The following is a 15409-nucleotide window of genomic DNA, read 5'->3' as shown; positions in this document are numbered from 1 at the left end:
CCTGAGCTGAGATCAAGAGTTGGACACTTAACCAACTGAGCCACCCAAGCACCCCAAATTATTGATTTTTGAGTTATATTTTATATATCTTAAATGCTTAACTCAGTACCTGGTATATAAATGTATGGGAGAGGGAGAAGCTGAAAGGGAATTGGCACTTACTAAATACCTGCTATGGTCAGGAACTTGACAAATGCTTATTTATTGATAAACAAAAAGACATAAAAGGAAAAAAGAACTGATAGAATATGTGTGTATGTGTATATGTATGTGTGTGTGCTCATGTATATATAAAATGTGTACATATATTTTACAGATATATGTAATATACATATTATATATATGTGTTTTACATATTTCATCAGATTTATATACATATATTACATATATCAGTAAAATGTCTAGATAGGATTTCCTGGGCTTTTTGTAATTTGCTTCTGATGGAAATACCAAAAGAGGAGTTTCACAAATGTTTTGACTAACGCATTATTGGAATAAATATCCAGCTTTCCAAAGTGGTAACTTCAAAATACAACACTCATTTGCATATACAATTTCTAGAATTTTGTTAAAAAAAAACCCTTTTACAAACTTTGTAGTCTGTAGTAAGAGAGAGGTACACTTGACGTTTACCTTTATGCATTGATAAATGTAACCCTGTGGTAGGAAAAATTCTGAGAGTAACAAACTCCAAGGTCATACATCCAGGAGAGCAAAGAACATGGATCCTCACTATACCCACATGTGGATACCAGAATTTCAGGTACTGTCCGTTCTCCTTGGTCAAATAGGAATCACCCTTATCAGGTGCTTCCCTGTGTCAGACACTGTCTTAAGTGTTTTCTATGTATTAACCTATCTCCTCCTCTCAACAACCCTATTAGGTGGGTCCTATTTTCACTCCCATTTGACTGACAAGGAATCTGTGACAAAGAGATAAAATGACCTGCCCAAGGTCATGTACAATATGGTGACTTAGAAAAAGAGGTCCACAGATGTTGAATGAATACCAGGACTGAGAAATTAATTACAATGACCTCAAATGTAGGGCAATAAGCCAAGGGCCAAAGGAAAGGAGCATGTTCTGTTGAAGATACAAAACCTCACACACTCTGTTATTACATGTATGACATATTTGGAGGTGGCCGGGATGTAAACAGCTAAGACACTTTTAAGAGGAAAAGGTCAGTGATAAAGAATCTTATTGCACAAACTATGTGCATGGATTAGATAGCTGAAATCAGTGCTTTGAAAGAGGATAACCTGAAGGCCCTCACCTGTCACACCCAGGAATATTTATGGAGAGCTTGGCCTAGAGCAGGAATTAGCAAATTATAATCTGGGAGCCAAACCTGGCCTACCCCCTCCCTTTTTGAACACCTAGTGAGCTAAGAATGGTTCAGACATTTTTAAAGCTCGGGGAAAAAAGCAAAAGTATAACAATATTTTGTGACACATGAAATTTATATGCCATTCAAATTTCAGTGTCCAAACATGACGTTTCAGAGAGCCCAGCTGTAGCCACTTGCTTACATGCTGTCTGTGCCTGCCTTTGTGACACCACAAGTATGTGTATGGCCCTGGAGCCTCAACTGTCTACTAGCTGGCTCTTTACATAAAAGTGTGCTGACCCCCTTGACTTAGAGAACACTGTACCAGAAAAACAGGTGACACATTAGGAGATGAGACCAGCAAGACACAGAGAAACTTCTTCAGAATCTGTGGCACAGAGTATACTTTGGTGCCACAGTGAGTACTATCAATTCTCTTCTAATACTTATTGCTAATAAAGTTCCCTTTTATATACTAGCTTCCAAATGCTTAGATACTAAGGGAATTCAGCACATTTCCTCTTTGGCTTTCTGAGGTAAAGAGGGCACTTACCCTGGAACTGAAGCTGAAAGGAGTGACACACTGGTGAAATGAGTCCCTCTGGCCTTCTCCAGGCTTTTTTTTTGCCCCATTCATACTCACTCCCTTTCTTCCTAGAGATCAGCTGCATTTTATTGATGTGATTCTTTGAATTTAGATATATTTACATGTGCTTTTCTTATCCTACCTCCTTAGGCTGTAATCTTTTGTTTGTCCATAGGTGGTGGTCACTAAGCATGAGTTGTTCACTCTGCCTGGGACACCACTGAGGTCCCCAAAACTGTGAGAAGGTATTCTAGTTAAAAAAAACAAAAAAACAAAAACAAAACCCAAAAAACTTACCCTTGGACTATAGTCTTAGAACAAAATTCCAAATTTAAAAAACAAAACATGGTTACAATGTATTTTATAAAAGACATGTTCCTCAAAAAGTTGTCTGTAAAAGTTAATTTCTGCTCACTGAATCATATTACCCTCCTCACTTTCATTATAAAATCATTTTAGTGTAAAACTAAGAGATACACTGTCACAGGAAAAGTTTGCAACCAAGACATAATAAAAACTAAAAAATGCAGCAAACTACTAAGTAGCACACAGAGTAAATAACAATTTTAAAATGAAACCTTCATAATACAGCACTCAAGTCACAAAATGCAACCATCATGCTAAAACATAAAATGTAAGATGTAAAGTGCTTTACAAGAAGGCACTCTTGTTTCTTGAGGACAGATACCCATGAGAAGCAGATGTGTTCTGCAGATTTCTTGGTTTTTTAACTCAAGGCAACACATTAGGCAGGAATACGATTGCTCCTCTCACCTGGCTTATCCTTGTAGACCATACATAGGCTGACTATGGAGACTTGGAACTTGCAGAATATAGCTCTCCTCGTGGAAGCTGACTTTCAGTGTGACTTAACTTTTTTCTGAATTGTTTGATGTTTTTGCACTGAGAAGCTGAAACCTTAACCCCAAATGTGGCATTTAAAAGAGTCATGTGTTTCTACTTCAAGGAGTTAAAACAAGTTCATTTCATTTTAAGTTAACTCTATAAAAACAAACTAAAGTACTGAAAATACTGGAATGGATAGTCAATATTCTTAACCTAACATTATAGCTTTTTAACACAGTTTGTATCAAGTTAATAATAGTAATAGCTACTCAGCATTGAGTGTGTGCCAGGCATTACACTCAGCCCCCTTCCATGAATCAAGCATGTAATTTTAAGTTAGTTTCAAGCTCACACCACCTCCCAGGGTAATATACTCAGGAGTGACAGAGCTAGGGCATGAGGCCAGAGGCTGGATGACTGCTGCTACTGTGAATTTAAATTTGGTGGTAATAGTAGCAGCAACCTTTCTATACACACTATATCACATTTACTCTTGTAATATCTCATTTAAGATCTATCAGCATCAGCTTGGACCTTGTCAGAAATGCAAATTCCTGGGCGTGGCCCAGACTGGCTCAGAAATGCTGGACTAGGGGTGCCTGGGTGGCTCAGTCAGTTAAATGTCTGCCTTGGGATCAAGTCATCATCCTGGGTCCTGCGGTCAAGCCCCACATCAGGCTCCCTGCTCAGCGGGAAGCCTGCTTCTCCCTTTCCCACTCCCCCTGCTTGTGCTAGCCCTCGCTCTCTCTCTCTCTCTCTGTCAAATAAATGAATAAAATTTTTAAAAAATGCTGAACTAGCAGCTCAGCAGGCTGTTGTCACAAGCCTTCCAGGTGATTTTGCCAAAGGCTAAAATTGGGGAGACCCACTGAAGAGGATAGAAGCTGAGGCTTATTAAATAAACTAAGCAAAAATAAGGCTGTAGTAGGACTAGTCTGGTCCACAAAAAAAAAAAAAAAAAAAAAAAAAAGTGGACGATTTTCAAGGGCCCTCAAGATTTCATTTTATATAAACTAGTAATTCTGATATTTAAGTTCCCTGTGGTCCTTGCTCCTGGGCAATACTCTAATAGTCTAAAAATCTAGTTGTAGGCATTGCATTTATTTTAACAGCTTAAGGCTGGCCTCTTTTGGATGCATTTGGAAAATCAACCCTTTCCACTATCTGACCTGTGGATCTAATCCAGACAGAAGTGCCAAGTATTTCCACGTAAAGACGTAAATGTGCATCTCTAGGTTTCACAGGTAGAAGTGGATGATGGGTAAGGGCCTGTTGCATGTGGGTTTGTACTGGGAAGTCCTAGCTGAGGTATAATAAGGGGGCCAGTGGCCATTATGCAGACAGTGACTGGGGCTGGTGGAGTGGCAGCAAGACTGCTGGTGAAGAGGGCACACCCATAGTGTGCTGCAGGGTGCTCTGGGAGGGCCCCATGAGGTGAAAGGGAAGAGAAAGCGAGAGAGGCATCCACAGCATGGTTTATTCAGACTTCAAAGCCAGGACAGCCTATCCTGTGGCCTGTGCAAAGAGCTGGAGAAAAAAAGGCAAAAAATATGATTCTTGAAAAAGTGTCAGGCTAGAATCAGCAAGGTCACTGAAAGAGGCATTCCAGCTTGGGTTGCAGGAGGAAATGAAGAAGTCTGGGACACCATGTAACTGAAGGGATCAGGAAATAAGGAACAAAAGGCAAATGGCAGGAGAAAAAAAGAAAGTAAGAACCCTGAAAAGGAAGTAGCTAATGCTTTAAACTTGTGCCAAAAGAACCAAGCAACATGAAACCCAGCTTGTAAAAATGCCCTAATAACACAGAATTTCCACTCCAAAATTCCCTCCTGTGAGAATAAAGCTTATTTGTACACTAGAACTGATTGTGTTGGGCTGAAATGGACTGGATGAGAGAAAAGAAAATGTATTAAAAAGAGAAACCAGGACCAGGAGGTGTATTTGTAATAGAAAGGCCTCTCCTTCCCTGCACTCAGGTATCAGATCTGGAGCAGCCACACCTTTCTCTGCTGTGAGTCTTTTCTTGACCAAACTAACCCTGACCAAGGCGGAGGTCCCAGGCCAGGTGAGGTATTTCATTTTGTTCTGAGACATAGCATGATTTAAGGAGTATTACAGAGAGGTCACCTTGGGGGGAGCGGGGGCTGAACCACTCTTCATGTTGAAGGATCTGGCACCTCAGTGGCCTCTGAAGCACACCTTGATCTTTCTGATGTTTCTAAGAGGCAGACATTAGTCTCTGGACCAGTGTTGTCTGGGCTCTGGCTCAGCACCAACCGATTCAAGGTTCTTAGAGCATGCCCTGGCCCTGATGTTTCTGAAGCAGATTTTCAAACATTCCAGACATCTGGGTAACTCAGGCTCAGGTTTAGGCGGTAACACTGGTTACATTTTGCAAGCTTATGAATTACCAGAGAAGGCTCTGAGAACTTAACATAGGCTGTTGGGGGCTGTTCTGGAAGGAACTGGTTGGTTACCCTGAACTTAAGATTTTTAGAGGAAGTATAGAAAACTTAGAAGATGGTGACTTGGTCCTAGAATTTTGATAAATATGTAATATTTCCCTAGGGGTTACTCAAGATAATTATTTCTTGAAGGACATTCAATTTCAAAAAAGCTTGTATCACAAACTGCTTGCCTCCTAAGAGCAAGGATGAATAGGGAGCAGCAAGTTGGGTCTGGTGAACCTAAGTTCCTCTTAACTAAGGCACAAAGCCTGTGTGCTGACTTCTTGCCCATTAGGGACATTTTTGGTACATAGAGGTCCCTGATCCCTCATCTACAATTTCAAATTCAAAAGCTCATGAAAGCCAAGTTTTTAGGTAGCAATAGGTAAACTTCATGGGCATAAAGCCTGACTTGACCTGAAGTTATTTTTAACCATCATTTTAACCATCATTTATCATAAATGTTAACCATCATTTATCATAAATATTTTAACCATCATATGTCATAAATGTTGTTAACATTTATATGTTATTATTAACATATTTTGCCAAATTAGTAATAGTTATATTTGACTGAGATGATCTCCATGGGTATTATATATGGCTAATGCACGATAATACTTCTCTAAACTTCAAAAAATGCTGAATTCCACAACACACTTGACACAACAGGCTTTGGATAACAAGTTGTAGGCCTGTAGCTCTCCAGCTTACCAGAACTGTTGGGACAGATCTCTCAGACCTGAGACTCAGTTAAGTTCAAGCCCGGAGGGTTATGTGAACACATGAAAGCAGGAATGGGGCCAGGTTAATAGAACTGAGGTGACATCTGAGGGTCAGGGGACACTATGGAGATGTCAACGCCCAGTATGACCATGGAGGGCTGACCATATAGTAAATGGTTACTTCCTGCTGTGGCAGACTGCTCTTGGCATTCCTTGGACTCAAGCTGAAAGCTGCTTCTACCAATTTCTGAAACTCTGAGTAAAGACTCCTGTGACCCAAGGGTAAAAAGGCAAGGACTGTGAGGTTCAGCTGGAGAAGCTGGACTGATCCTTAGAGAATCAAATTGTTTTGCTAGAACTAGATGCTACTGGTGACTGTAACTGCTTAAACCTATCTGGCAAAGCAGAGCTTAGAACTCAGGAAAGAATCTTTGTCCCTGCTGCAGCTTCTATCCTCAGGAAATTTAGAATACACACGTGCATTTCTCCAGCACAGAGGCAGTCTCAGCAGTACCTGAAACTTGTGTGTCTTTCCAACTAGATGTTAATTTCCCTGGACCCAGGGACCATGTCTTACTCATCCGCATGTCCTCAGCACTTAGCACAGTATCTATTTGGCACCTGGTATGCACCCAATAAATGTTTGTGAATGAATGAAAGACCCACCTGAACTAAGGGTCCCCATTTGTCTTTGTCCTGACTCCTAGACCAAGAGATGGAAGAATGAAGTTGAGCAGTTGCATGGACTTGGATCACTTATGCACGAAAGTGCTGAGTATGGATATAAGAGAATATATGTGTATTTCTAGGTCCTAATTTTGCATTTATTTTTCCAATTAGTTTCTTTCAAACCACCAAATTTCTATGAAGTTTAACTTTTACTACCCCCTGATATAGACAGAGAAGGTAGATTTTGTTGAGGAAGAAAGAGAAAAGTAAAACTTAACAATCTTCTTATTAAATAATGGTGTGACAAATTCAAGGAGCTGAGAGATGCAAACAAATTTAGAAATCACTTAAAGCCTCCAGCATTTACAAGGTTGGTCCAAAGATAGAAGGCTGTAATGAACCATGTCTCCTAATTCCAAGACTCACACTATTTCTACAAGAAAAGTGTAAAGACTCAGGACTGCCAGTGTTCTTTAAGATCATCTTACTTCTCATGGTACTATCTTAAAATGTAAATTTTAAAAATATAATACAGTAAAATCTCATTAGTATGGACATCTGTGTTCATATATGCAGCATGAACTTATTTAATTATCACTTAGCAGAAACAGGTATGGTTGGTTAAGAAGTAAAATCCACTAACATATACAGTCATTTACATAGCAGACTGCTTACAAAATTAATTACACTAAGTGAGTTTTTATTGTGTATAGAACAAGCAAACACAGGACTTTTTTTTTTTTTTATTCAAGATGTTTCTAGTAGCCCATGTACTACCCACTTGTCAAATCCAGTATTTCAAGGAAATGGAAAATACTTACCGCTGCCGGCACTCCCCTCTCTTCTGCTGCGGGAGCCCCCACTGCTGTCTCTGCCAGACTTTATGCGCTAGAACAAGAAGATGAGTTTCAAACAATAAATGATAGTCCCTCAAAGTTGAATATAATTAAATGTTGCTTTTTAAATTAACGTTGCTGTGTTGTCCTTAAGATTCACTGCTCCTTCTCCCCTTAGAGCTGGGTTCGAATTGCTCCTTACCCAAGAGTGGACTTCATGGGAGAAAAGATGAGGCTGTTGTGTGAGTAAAGCGCTCACAGCCTGCCTGCTACTGGGTCCTCAGTCCTTATGAAATACTCAGGGAGCACTTCCACTTACATGTGCAGTGTGACGTTGCTTACAAACCCAATATTCTCCTGATACGAAAGTTTAGGTCTTAAACTGGGGGGCTGGCAGGAGACAAGGGAATCCACAGAAGGGCTATTTCCTGAGCTAGTCCTACTCTATAATGGCTGGACTTGAACTATTTTGGGGAAGGGAAAGATAAACTGGCTTTTGAAATTCAACTTCTACAATAAAAGTGCAACTAATATCTCACAAAACAGCTAAGATCTGTTCAGTAGTCCACTTTCGTAGGTATAAGCTCACACTTAAAACATAAGAAATATCTCCAAGCTGTGACATTCTTGGGTTTCCTGAAGCAATTTACAGTTATTTTGTGTTCTGCTTATGTGTTAGACTTTTTGTATTGACACCAAATCTGCCTCAAGTCATACTGCCAGATTCTCGTATGTCTAATGCTGTGTTTAGATGGACAGGGCAGTCAGTGACCAGAATCAGACAGCTTTTAATAAATATTTACTCTGCAACTGACTTAAAAATTATAAACACAGGTTGGTATCTTATTTAGATTTTCAATAACATAAACTCAATTTCATATTTAATTCAAAGGACAAACCCTGACCCTGACAACTCCCCAGATGCTTATAAATCATCAGATCATGGATGGGGTTATTGACATAGTGGTCTGCTAGGAAGAAAAAAATTTCCTTTCAATAATTCAAGACTCATTTCTGTAAAATGGAACACCCTCCTAAAACTCAGGACTTCTAAATACATGTAAACATGCTCACATTTTTTTCTGTTAAAAAAGAAACCTCCCTTGAAATCCCATCTCTCCCCTTTGCCCCTTCTCTTTTGAAAATCTAGAAATGATGTAACAAAAATTTTAATGTCTATAATCAGATTTTATTTTAAAACTTGTTTTAGGGGCGCCTGGGTGGCTCAGTGGGTTAAGCCGCTGCCTTCGGCTCAGGTCATGATCCCAGGTCCTGGGTTCGAGCCCCGCATCGGGCTCTCTGCTCAGCAGGGAGCCTGCTTCCCTCTCTCTCTCTGCCTGCCTCTCTGCCTGCTTGTGATCTCTCTCTGTCAAATAAATAAATAAAATCTTTAAAAAAAAAAAAAAACTTGTTTTAATCTCTCCACAGATTATTTCTAGCTTATCTAAAACACCTACAACACAATACTATAAAATAAACTTAAAAAGACAAATGCCCATGTAACTTGAAATTTTTTCAAATCAAATGTGAGACAAGATCTTGCATCCTGCTTTAGTAACCGTATGTTTATAATAGGACAATTTAGAGTAGTGAGCACTTTCCACCATCACTACATTCTTTTTTTTTTTTTTAAAGATTTTATTTATTTATTTGACAGAGAGATCACAAGCAGGCAGAGAGGCAGGCAGAGAGAGAGGAGGAAGCAGGCTCCCTGCTGAGCAGAGAGCCCGATGCGGGGCTCGATCCCAGGACTCTGAGATCATGACCTGAGCCGAAGGCAGCGGCTTAACCCACTGAGCCACCCAGGCGCCCCCCATCACTACATTCTTCACCCCATTCCATCTATTCTTTGCTCTCATCTAGAATTTCCCAATCCTTTGGCTCTCAGCCATCTTTTCCTAAATTAAGTCCCTTAAAACCTCACTTTATTTACAGCCTACTATCACCCCACCACTTTAAGTATATCTCCATCAGGACCTCCAGGCTCCTTGTTCACCCACTTGTCTTTTTTTTTTTTTTTTTTTTAAAGATTTTTATTTATTTATTTGACAGAGAGAGATCACAAGCAGGCAGAGAGGCAGGCAGAGAGAGAGGAGGAAGCAGGCTTCCTGCTGAGCAGAGAGCCCGATGAGGGGCTCGATCCCAGGACCCTGAGACCACGACCTGAGCCAAAGGCAGCGGCTTAACCCACTGAGCCACCCAGGCGCCCCCACCCACTTGTCTTTCTGCTCCACTCATCAAGAAACCTAAAACCTGGCTTGATTCAATGACTTCTCTTCTTCTTCTCCTACTCTCAGGACACTGTGTCCTGCTGGACACATATCACATAAGGACACGACAGTGTCAGCCTCCAGGGGCCTCCCCACTGCTGGCTCAGCCTCTGCCCCCAGGCCCCACAGAGCAAGCATGTTTTTAATGTACCACATTCTGTCCTTTTCACCTTTTTTTTTTTTTTTTTCCAGTTTAGGAGTTTCATCTTTTTATTTCTTTTCAGCGTAACAGTACTCATTGTTTTTACACCACACCTAGTGCTCCATGCAATACGTGCCCTCCCTAATACCCACTACCTTGTTTACCCCAAAAATACAGATGTAGTGAAAACAAGGGCCATCTGTACCCCCAATGTTTATAGCAGCAATGGCCACGGTCGCCAAACTGGAAAGAACCAAGATACCCTTTTCACCTTTTGAAACTGACTGCCCCTCCTACTTTGTGAGTAAAAGGCAGCCCGTACCCCTTGGTGCTTCCTCTTTCTATGGACCCTCTCTGTCTGCCACACTCTTCTTTATCTTCTTCCCAGCTCCTCACTCATCCCTTAAGGTTCAGCTCCACTCTCATCTTAGGGAAACTCCTGTGACCCAGGCAGCTGCTTATTCAGTGTGCATACCAGCACCTATGCCCTCCTCACACTCATGGTCCTGCTCTGCTTGTCTTTTTCCTTTACCACTCTCCTGTGGGCAGAGAATGTGGGGTTTTGTTTTGTTTTGTTTTTTGTGGGCAGGGGGTGGGGGGAGGAGAGGGAGTGATTGGAGGGTTCTAGGGAAAATCTTAAGTGAGAGGGAATCTTAAGCAGGCTCCACGCTCAGTGTAGAGCAGGATACAGGGCTTAATCTCACAACCCTAAGATCATAACCTGAGCCAAAATCAAGAGTCAGATACTTAACTGACTGAGGCACCCAGGTGCCCAGAGAATGAGGTTTTTTTTTTTTTATCCCCTTCCGGCTGAACACGTATTTGCTTCTGAAAATCAAATTTCACCATACTGAATCTTGTGTACTTTGTTCTCTAACCCTCTTTGGTATTTTGGCTGACATTTTTCTCCTCCTTTTCATTTTTTTAAAATTTATTTTCAGCGTAACAGTATTCATTGTTTTTGCACCACACCCAGTGCTCCATGCAATCTGTGCCCTCTCCAATACCTACCACCTGGATCCCCCAACCTCCCACCCCCGCCCCTTCAAAACCGTCAGATTGTTTTTCAGAGTCCATAGTCTCTCATGGTTCACTTCTTCCAATTTCCCTCAACTCCCTTCTCCTCCCCATCTCCCCTTGTCCTCTATGCTATTTGTTATGCTCCACAAATAAGTGAAACCATATGATAATTGACTTTCTCTGCTTGACTTATTTTACTTAGTTTTTATTTCTTGCTCTTCCCATTTTGTTCTTTTCCAGACTATAGTCAAGTTTGACAGAATGCCCTGCAGCTGCCTTGTGTCCAGTAAAGAAGAAATATAAAACATCTCTTTAAAAAAATGTTGCTAAGTGGTGCCTGGGTGGCTCAGTCACTAAGCATCTGCCTGGATGAAGTTATTTTGTCATCATGGGTCTCAGTTTTCTCATCTACTAAAAAAATAATAAAGCCATACCCAACATCATAGGACCATTGTGATTATTAAATTAGTTAATACACATAAAGTGCTTACTTAGAACAGTGCCTGTACCTATCAAGCACTCAGTAAATGTTAGCTGTTGCTATTATTGTCTAGTTAAGAAGATGTAATCAAGTGGAATTAAAGGGAAAACTGTAACCAGAACCATGAAGAATGCTAACATCATTCACGACCACTCATCCAGCGCCTTCGCTTCTTTTCCCTCCTGCTGCAAAACTTCCACCGTTATTAGTACTTCCAGAGGAGAAGAAAGGATAAAAACAGAGGGTCAACTTTGTATTCCTTTCAACAGCTCTAGGTAAGAGTTTGATGTGATTATCTATGATATCCCTGCCTTCAATTACATGGTCCATTTCACAAATGATCTCAAGTTCACAATATGGAAATGTTCTTCTTGGGCAAGAAACACCAAAATTTGACTGCAGAGTTACCAATTCTAAAAAAGATATGTGACTATCTAACAGTGTGAAAATGCTTAAAGAAATGAAGACATATCTGTATAATAGCATATTATGCAGGCATTAACAATGATTATATGGAGAAATTCTAATTACGTAGAAAAATGTTAAGTTTCTGCATTAGGACTGATTCTAAACAAGAAACACACAGAAAAAGCAGTAAGTTTTAAGTTCAAATTTAGAAAAGGAGAGTGTCCTTAATTCAGAAGTTTATTTATTATACTTTGTTTCATAACTAAAAGTGCTTTATGAACTATGCAAGCCAGGAAATAGAATGCTCTGCCCCATGGGCTCACAATCTCAGAAACACAAACTGAAATGGGACATGCAACAATTAAAAGATAAATTAGCTCTCAGATGGTGAAAATTCTTTCTCTTTGTCTCTTCTTCCTAGGACCTTTCTTTTCCACTATTTTTTCTCCTTTACTTTCTATTTATAAGCAAAACATAAGTGAGAAAACATCAAGAACATGTTTAAGATTTAATGCGGAGTACCAAAGAATAGAGAAATTGATTATAAGGGTGCTGCAGAGAGAGTGCTTTGTGGATGAGAACTGTGACTCTGATTCTAAAGAAAGATTAACCAGTAACATTTGAGAGAAGATATTAAGGATAAACTATAAAGAGAGAAGATATCAAAATGACCTTAGGTTTTATATGGATTACAATGAGGGCAGAGATAAAATATCACCAAAAGAGGCACAGCTCAAGCACTGTAAGATGTTAATAATTGGAGTAAATAAGTAAGAGAAACACTGGATCTAATCTAAATGCATCAATGGTAACTTGTATGAGTTTACAGAAGTATTCTTAATTAAGTCATTAGTGAATTATTTAAGCAAAGACAGTGGAAGGATGTCAGGTCTATGAGATAAACAGATAAAAACTGACTATAGTCAATATATATATAAATATTTTGATGGAAGAGGAATCAAAAGGCTGAGTACTAACTGGAAAGGAAAAGCAGTCGCAATGACATTTACATATTCATTCTTTTTTTTTTTAAGGCTTTATTTATTTGAGAGAAAGAGAGAGAGAGCGAGCAACAGAGGGGTGAAGGGCAGAGCAAGAAGCAGACTTCCCACTGAGCAGGGAGCCCTGTACAGGGCTGGATCCCAGGACCCTGAGATCATGACCTGAGCTGAAGGCAGACTGACAGAGGCTCAACTGACTGAACCACCCACGCTCGCCTACATATTCATTCTTTTTTTTTTTTTAAGATTTTATTTATTTATTTGACAGACAGAGATCACAAGTAGGCAGAGAAGCAGGCAGGGAGAGAGGAGGAAGCAGGCTCCCCGCTGAGCAGAGAGCCCGATGCGGGGCTCGATCCCAGGACCCTGGGATCATGACCTGAGCCGAAAGCAGAGGCTTTAACCCACTGAGCCACCCAGGCGCCCCTACATATTCATTCTTAATAGTAAGATCCAACAGTCCACAAGAATATTAGCTCACAGCAGTCAGCCAGACAAAGAGAGAGAATGCATAAAGGAAAGAAGATGAGGTAAGAGGATAGACAATGGGAGAGAGGAAGCCTATGTAAAGATGAAGTACTGCAAAGACCAGACCAGAGCACAGTATAAATAATGGCTCAAACTAAGCATGGGGAAATCAAGCAATAAGAAAATTGTGCAAAAGCAACTCTGCATCTCTTTAAAGGGGGCATATTTGGTCTCTGCCCTTAAAGTTCATTTCCCAGGGACTCCTCAGAATCAGACTTCCTACAGCTAGAGTTATCAACCCTTGTTAGAAGGGCTTTTAGAAGGGAGTTAGAAGGAGTTATCGAGTTAGAAGGGCTGCTACTTATTATGTAAAACACTGGAAGTCTACTAAATCAGAGATGGTAATGCATATGCCAGTTTTCTTGTTTAAGGTTGTAAGTTGCAAGAAGAGTATTATGCGTGATCCATAATTTGTATTAGTTGTGTGTTTTCTGTTCAGTATAAACTTAAACTACTGATGATTAAACTTAGGAAGTCTTTTTTTTTTTTTTAAAGATTTATTTATTTATTTATTTGACAGAGAGATCACAAGCAGGCAGAGAGGCAGGCAGAGAGAGAGAGGAGGAAGCAGGCTCCTTGCTGAGCAGAGAGCCCGATGCGGGGCTCGATCCCAGGACTCTGAGATCGTGACCTGAGCCGAAGGCAGCGGCTTAACCCACTGAGCCACCCAGGCACCCCTAAACTTAGGAAGTCTTAAAGACTTTGACTATTTCATGGTTCTATACTAAGTAACTTGATATAACAACTAATTTTAAGCTCTAAATAATGTTCTTGGTTTGAAAATATATACTTATGTTTGATTCTTCTTAATGAAACACATTTAATAGTGATTATGAGGACAATTATGATAACCTGAATTTTGATTTATACCCATTTAATTTGACAAAGCCTTCACATAGGTTACCTAATTTAGCAACTGATTAATGGTAGTAAATTGGTCTTTGCAGCAAGTTTTAAACTGTATACCCTACCATGGCATTTTAATGCCAACTTGATATTTTATAGGATTTTTAAGGTAAAAATTTATGTCATGCTCATAATCCTTAAACAACTGAGAATAAAACAACCAGATCACATCTCAAAGCAAAGATAACCATACTTTGAAACCAAATATGGACTTTAAATTTAATTATCCAAGATAATTAATTTCTTGGAAAAAGTCTAATCTTAAAGAATATATTTTCTTTCAATGAAAGGCAGACACTCAAAAATCATGTTAAATTTTTAAATATTCAGTCTTAAACCTAGGAGAGATTATTCTCTTAAAGAAGTAAAAATAAGAACATGGTTATTCCACATATTGCATGAAACACAAAAATAAAATGCTTCCATGTATATTAATATTATCCTCAGAGACATGTTCTACTACATAATGAAAAGGCTTAAAGTGAAAGTACTATTATTATATAGTCTTTAGCTTGGCTTCCATGGGCCACAGGACACTCCAATTGAAATTAACTGCATAAATTAATCTGTAAGTTATTTTGTGTTGGGGAAAGTTACAGTGATTTGTCTATGAGCAATCATCCATGTATGTTGATTCTGATGCACTTTCTCCTATTAAGAAGTGGTTCTTGATATAATTTTATCCTCAAAGTAGAATTTTAGCTATTCTTACTTTTGTGCCATAGCAGAAAAAAATTTCAACTTTATTTTATTGAGAGAAGCCCTCAGAATCACTCAGTTGAGCTACAGAAGGCTGACATTTTGAAAATTAACAGACAGCAGTTTTCGCCCCATATGAGATACCTGTTCCCTTATTTCTTTCATTTTTTCCAATCTCTTGAGTTTTGTTGCATATTCTTGAACTTCTTTTAATCCAATATCTGTGCAGAGACGAACCAAGAAACGCAGACCTAAATTGTAAAAAAATAGTTTTAGAAAAATATTAATGCACAATGTTGAAAATATAACAAATCAAAGTCTCAATCTTTTGGGACACAATTAGGAATGATACTCATAGTGTTTGTTTCTATTAAAAATTAACTACAGTTTGTATTCTCTGGCCCTATGGAAACGGTCTTCCTTGAAAGAGGACCTAAAGGGACAGACTCTTTACCTGCCCTGCCCTCAGGTGAGACCACACCATTTACTTAGAGGCCTTCCCATACTCTTTATG

General features: G+C 39.5%; 1 protein-coding gene across 5 annotated transcripts in view; it reads right to left on the bottom strand.

The window, feature by feature from the left end:
* IFT88 (intraflagellar transport 88) overlaps positions 1-15409 on the bottom strand; it is a 162155-nt gene that overhangs the window by 16470 nt on the left and 130276 nt on the right. For all 5 annotated transcript variants that reach the window (XM_047722866.1, XM_047722862.1, XM_047722864.1 and 2 more), the window contains 2 exons: positions 15040-15146; positions 7426-7492 (listed from right to left, as the gene is read on the bottom strand). In XM_047722866.1, the coding sequence (XP_047578822.1) occupies positions 7426-7492; positions 15040-15146 (174 nt within the window). The remainder of the gene's footprint in view (positions 1-7425; positions 7493-15039; positions 15147-15409) is intronic.

This window comes from Lutra lutra, chromosome 3, assembly GCF_902655055.1.
Source record: "Lutra lutra chromosome 3, mLutLut1.2, whole genome shotgun sequence".
In the NCBI taxonomy this organism is placed as follows: Eukaryota; Metazoa; Chordata; class Mammalia; order Carnivora; family Mustelidae; genus Lutra; species Lutra lutra.
The sequence above is the reverse complement of the archived record's forward strand: the minus strand, read 5'-3'. Positions and strand labels throughout refer to the sequence as shown.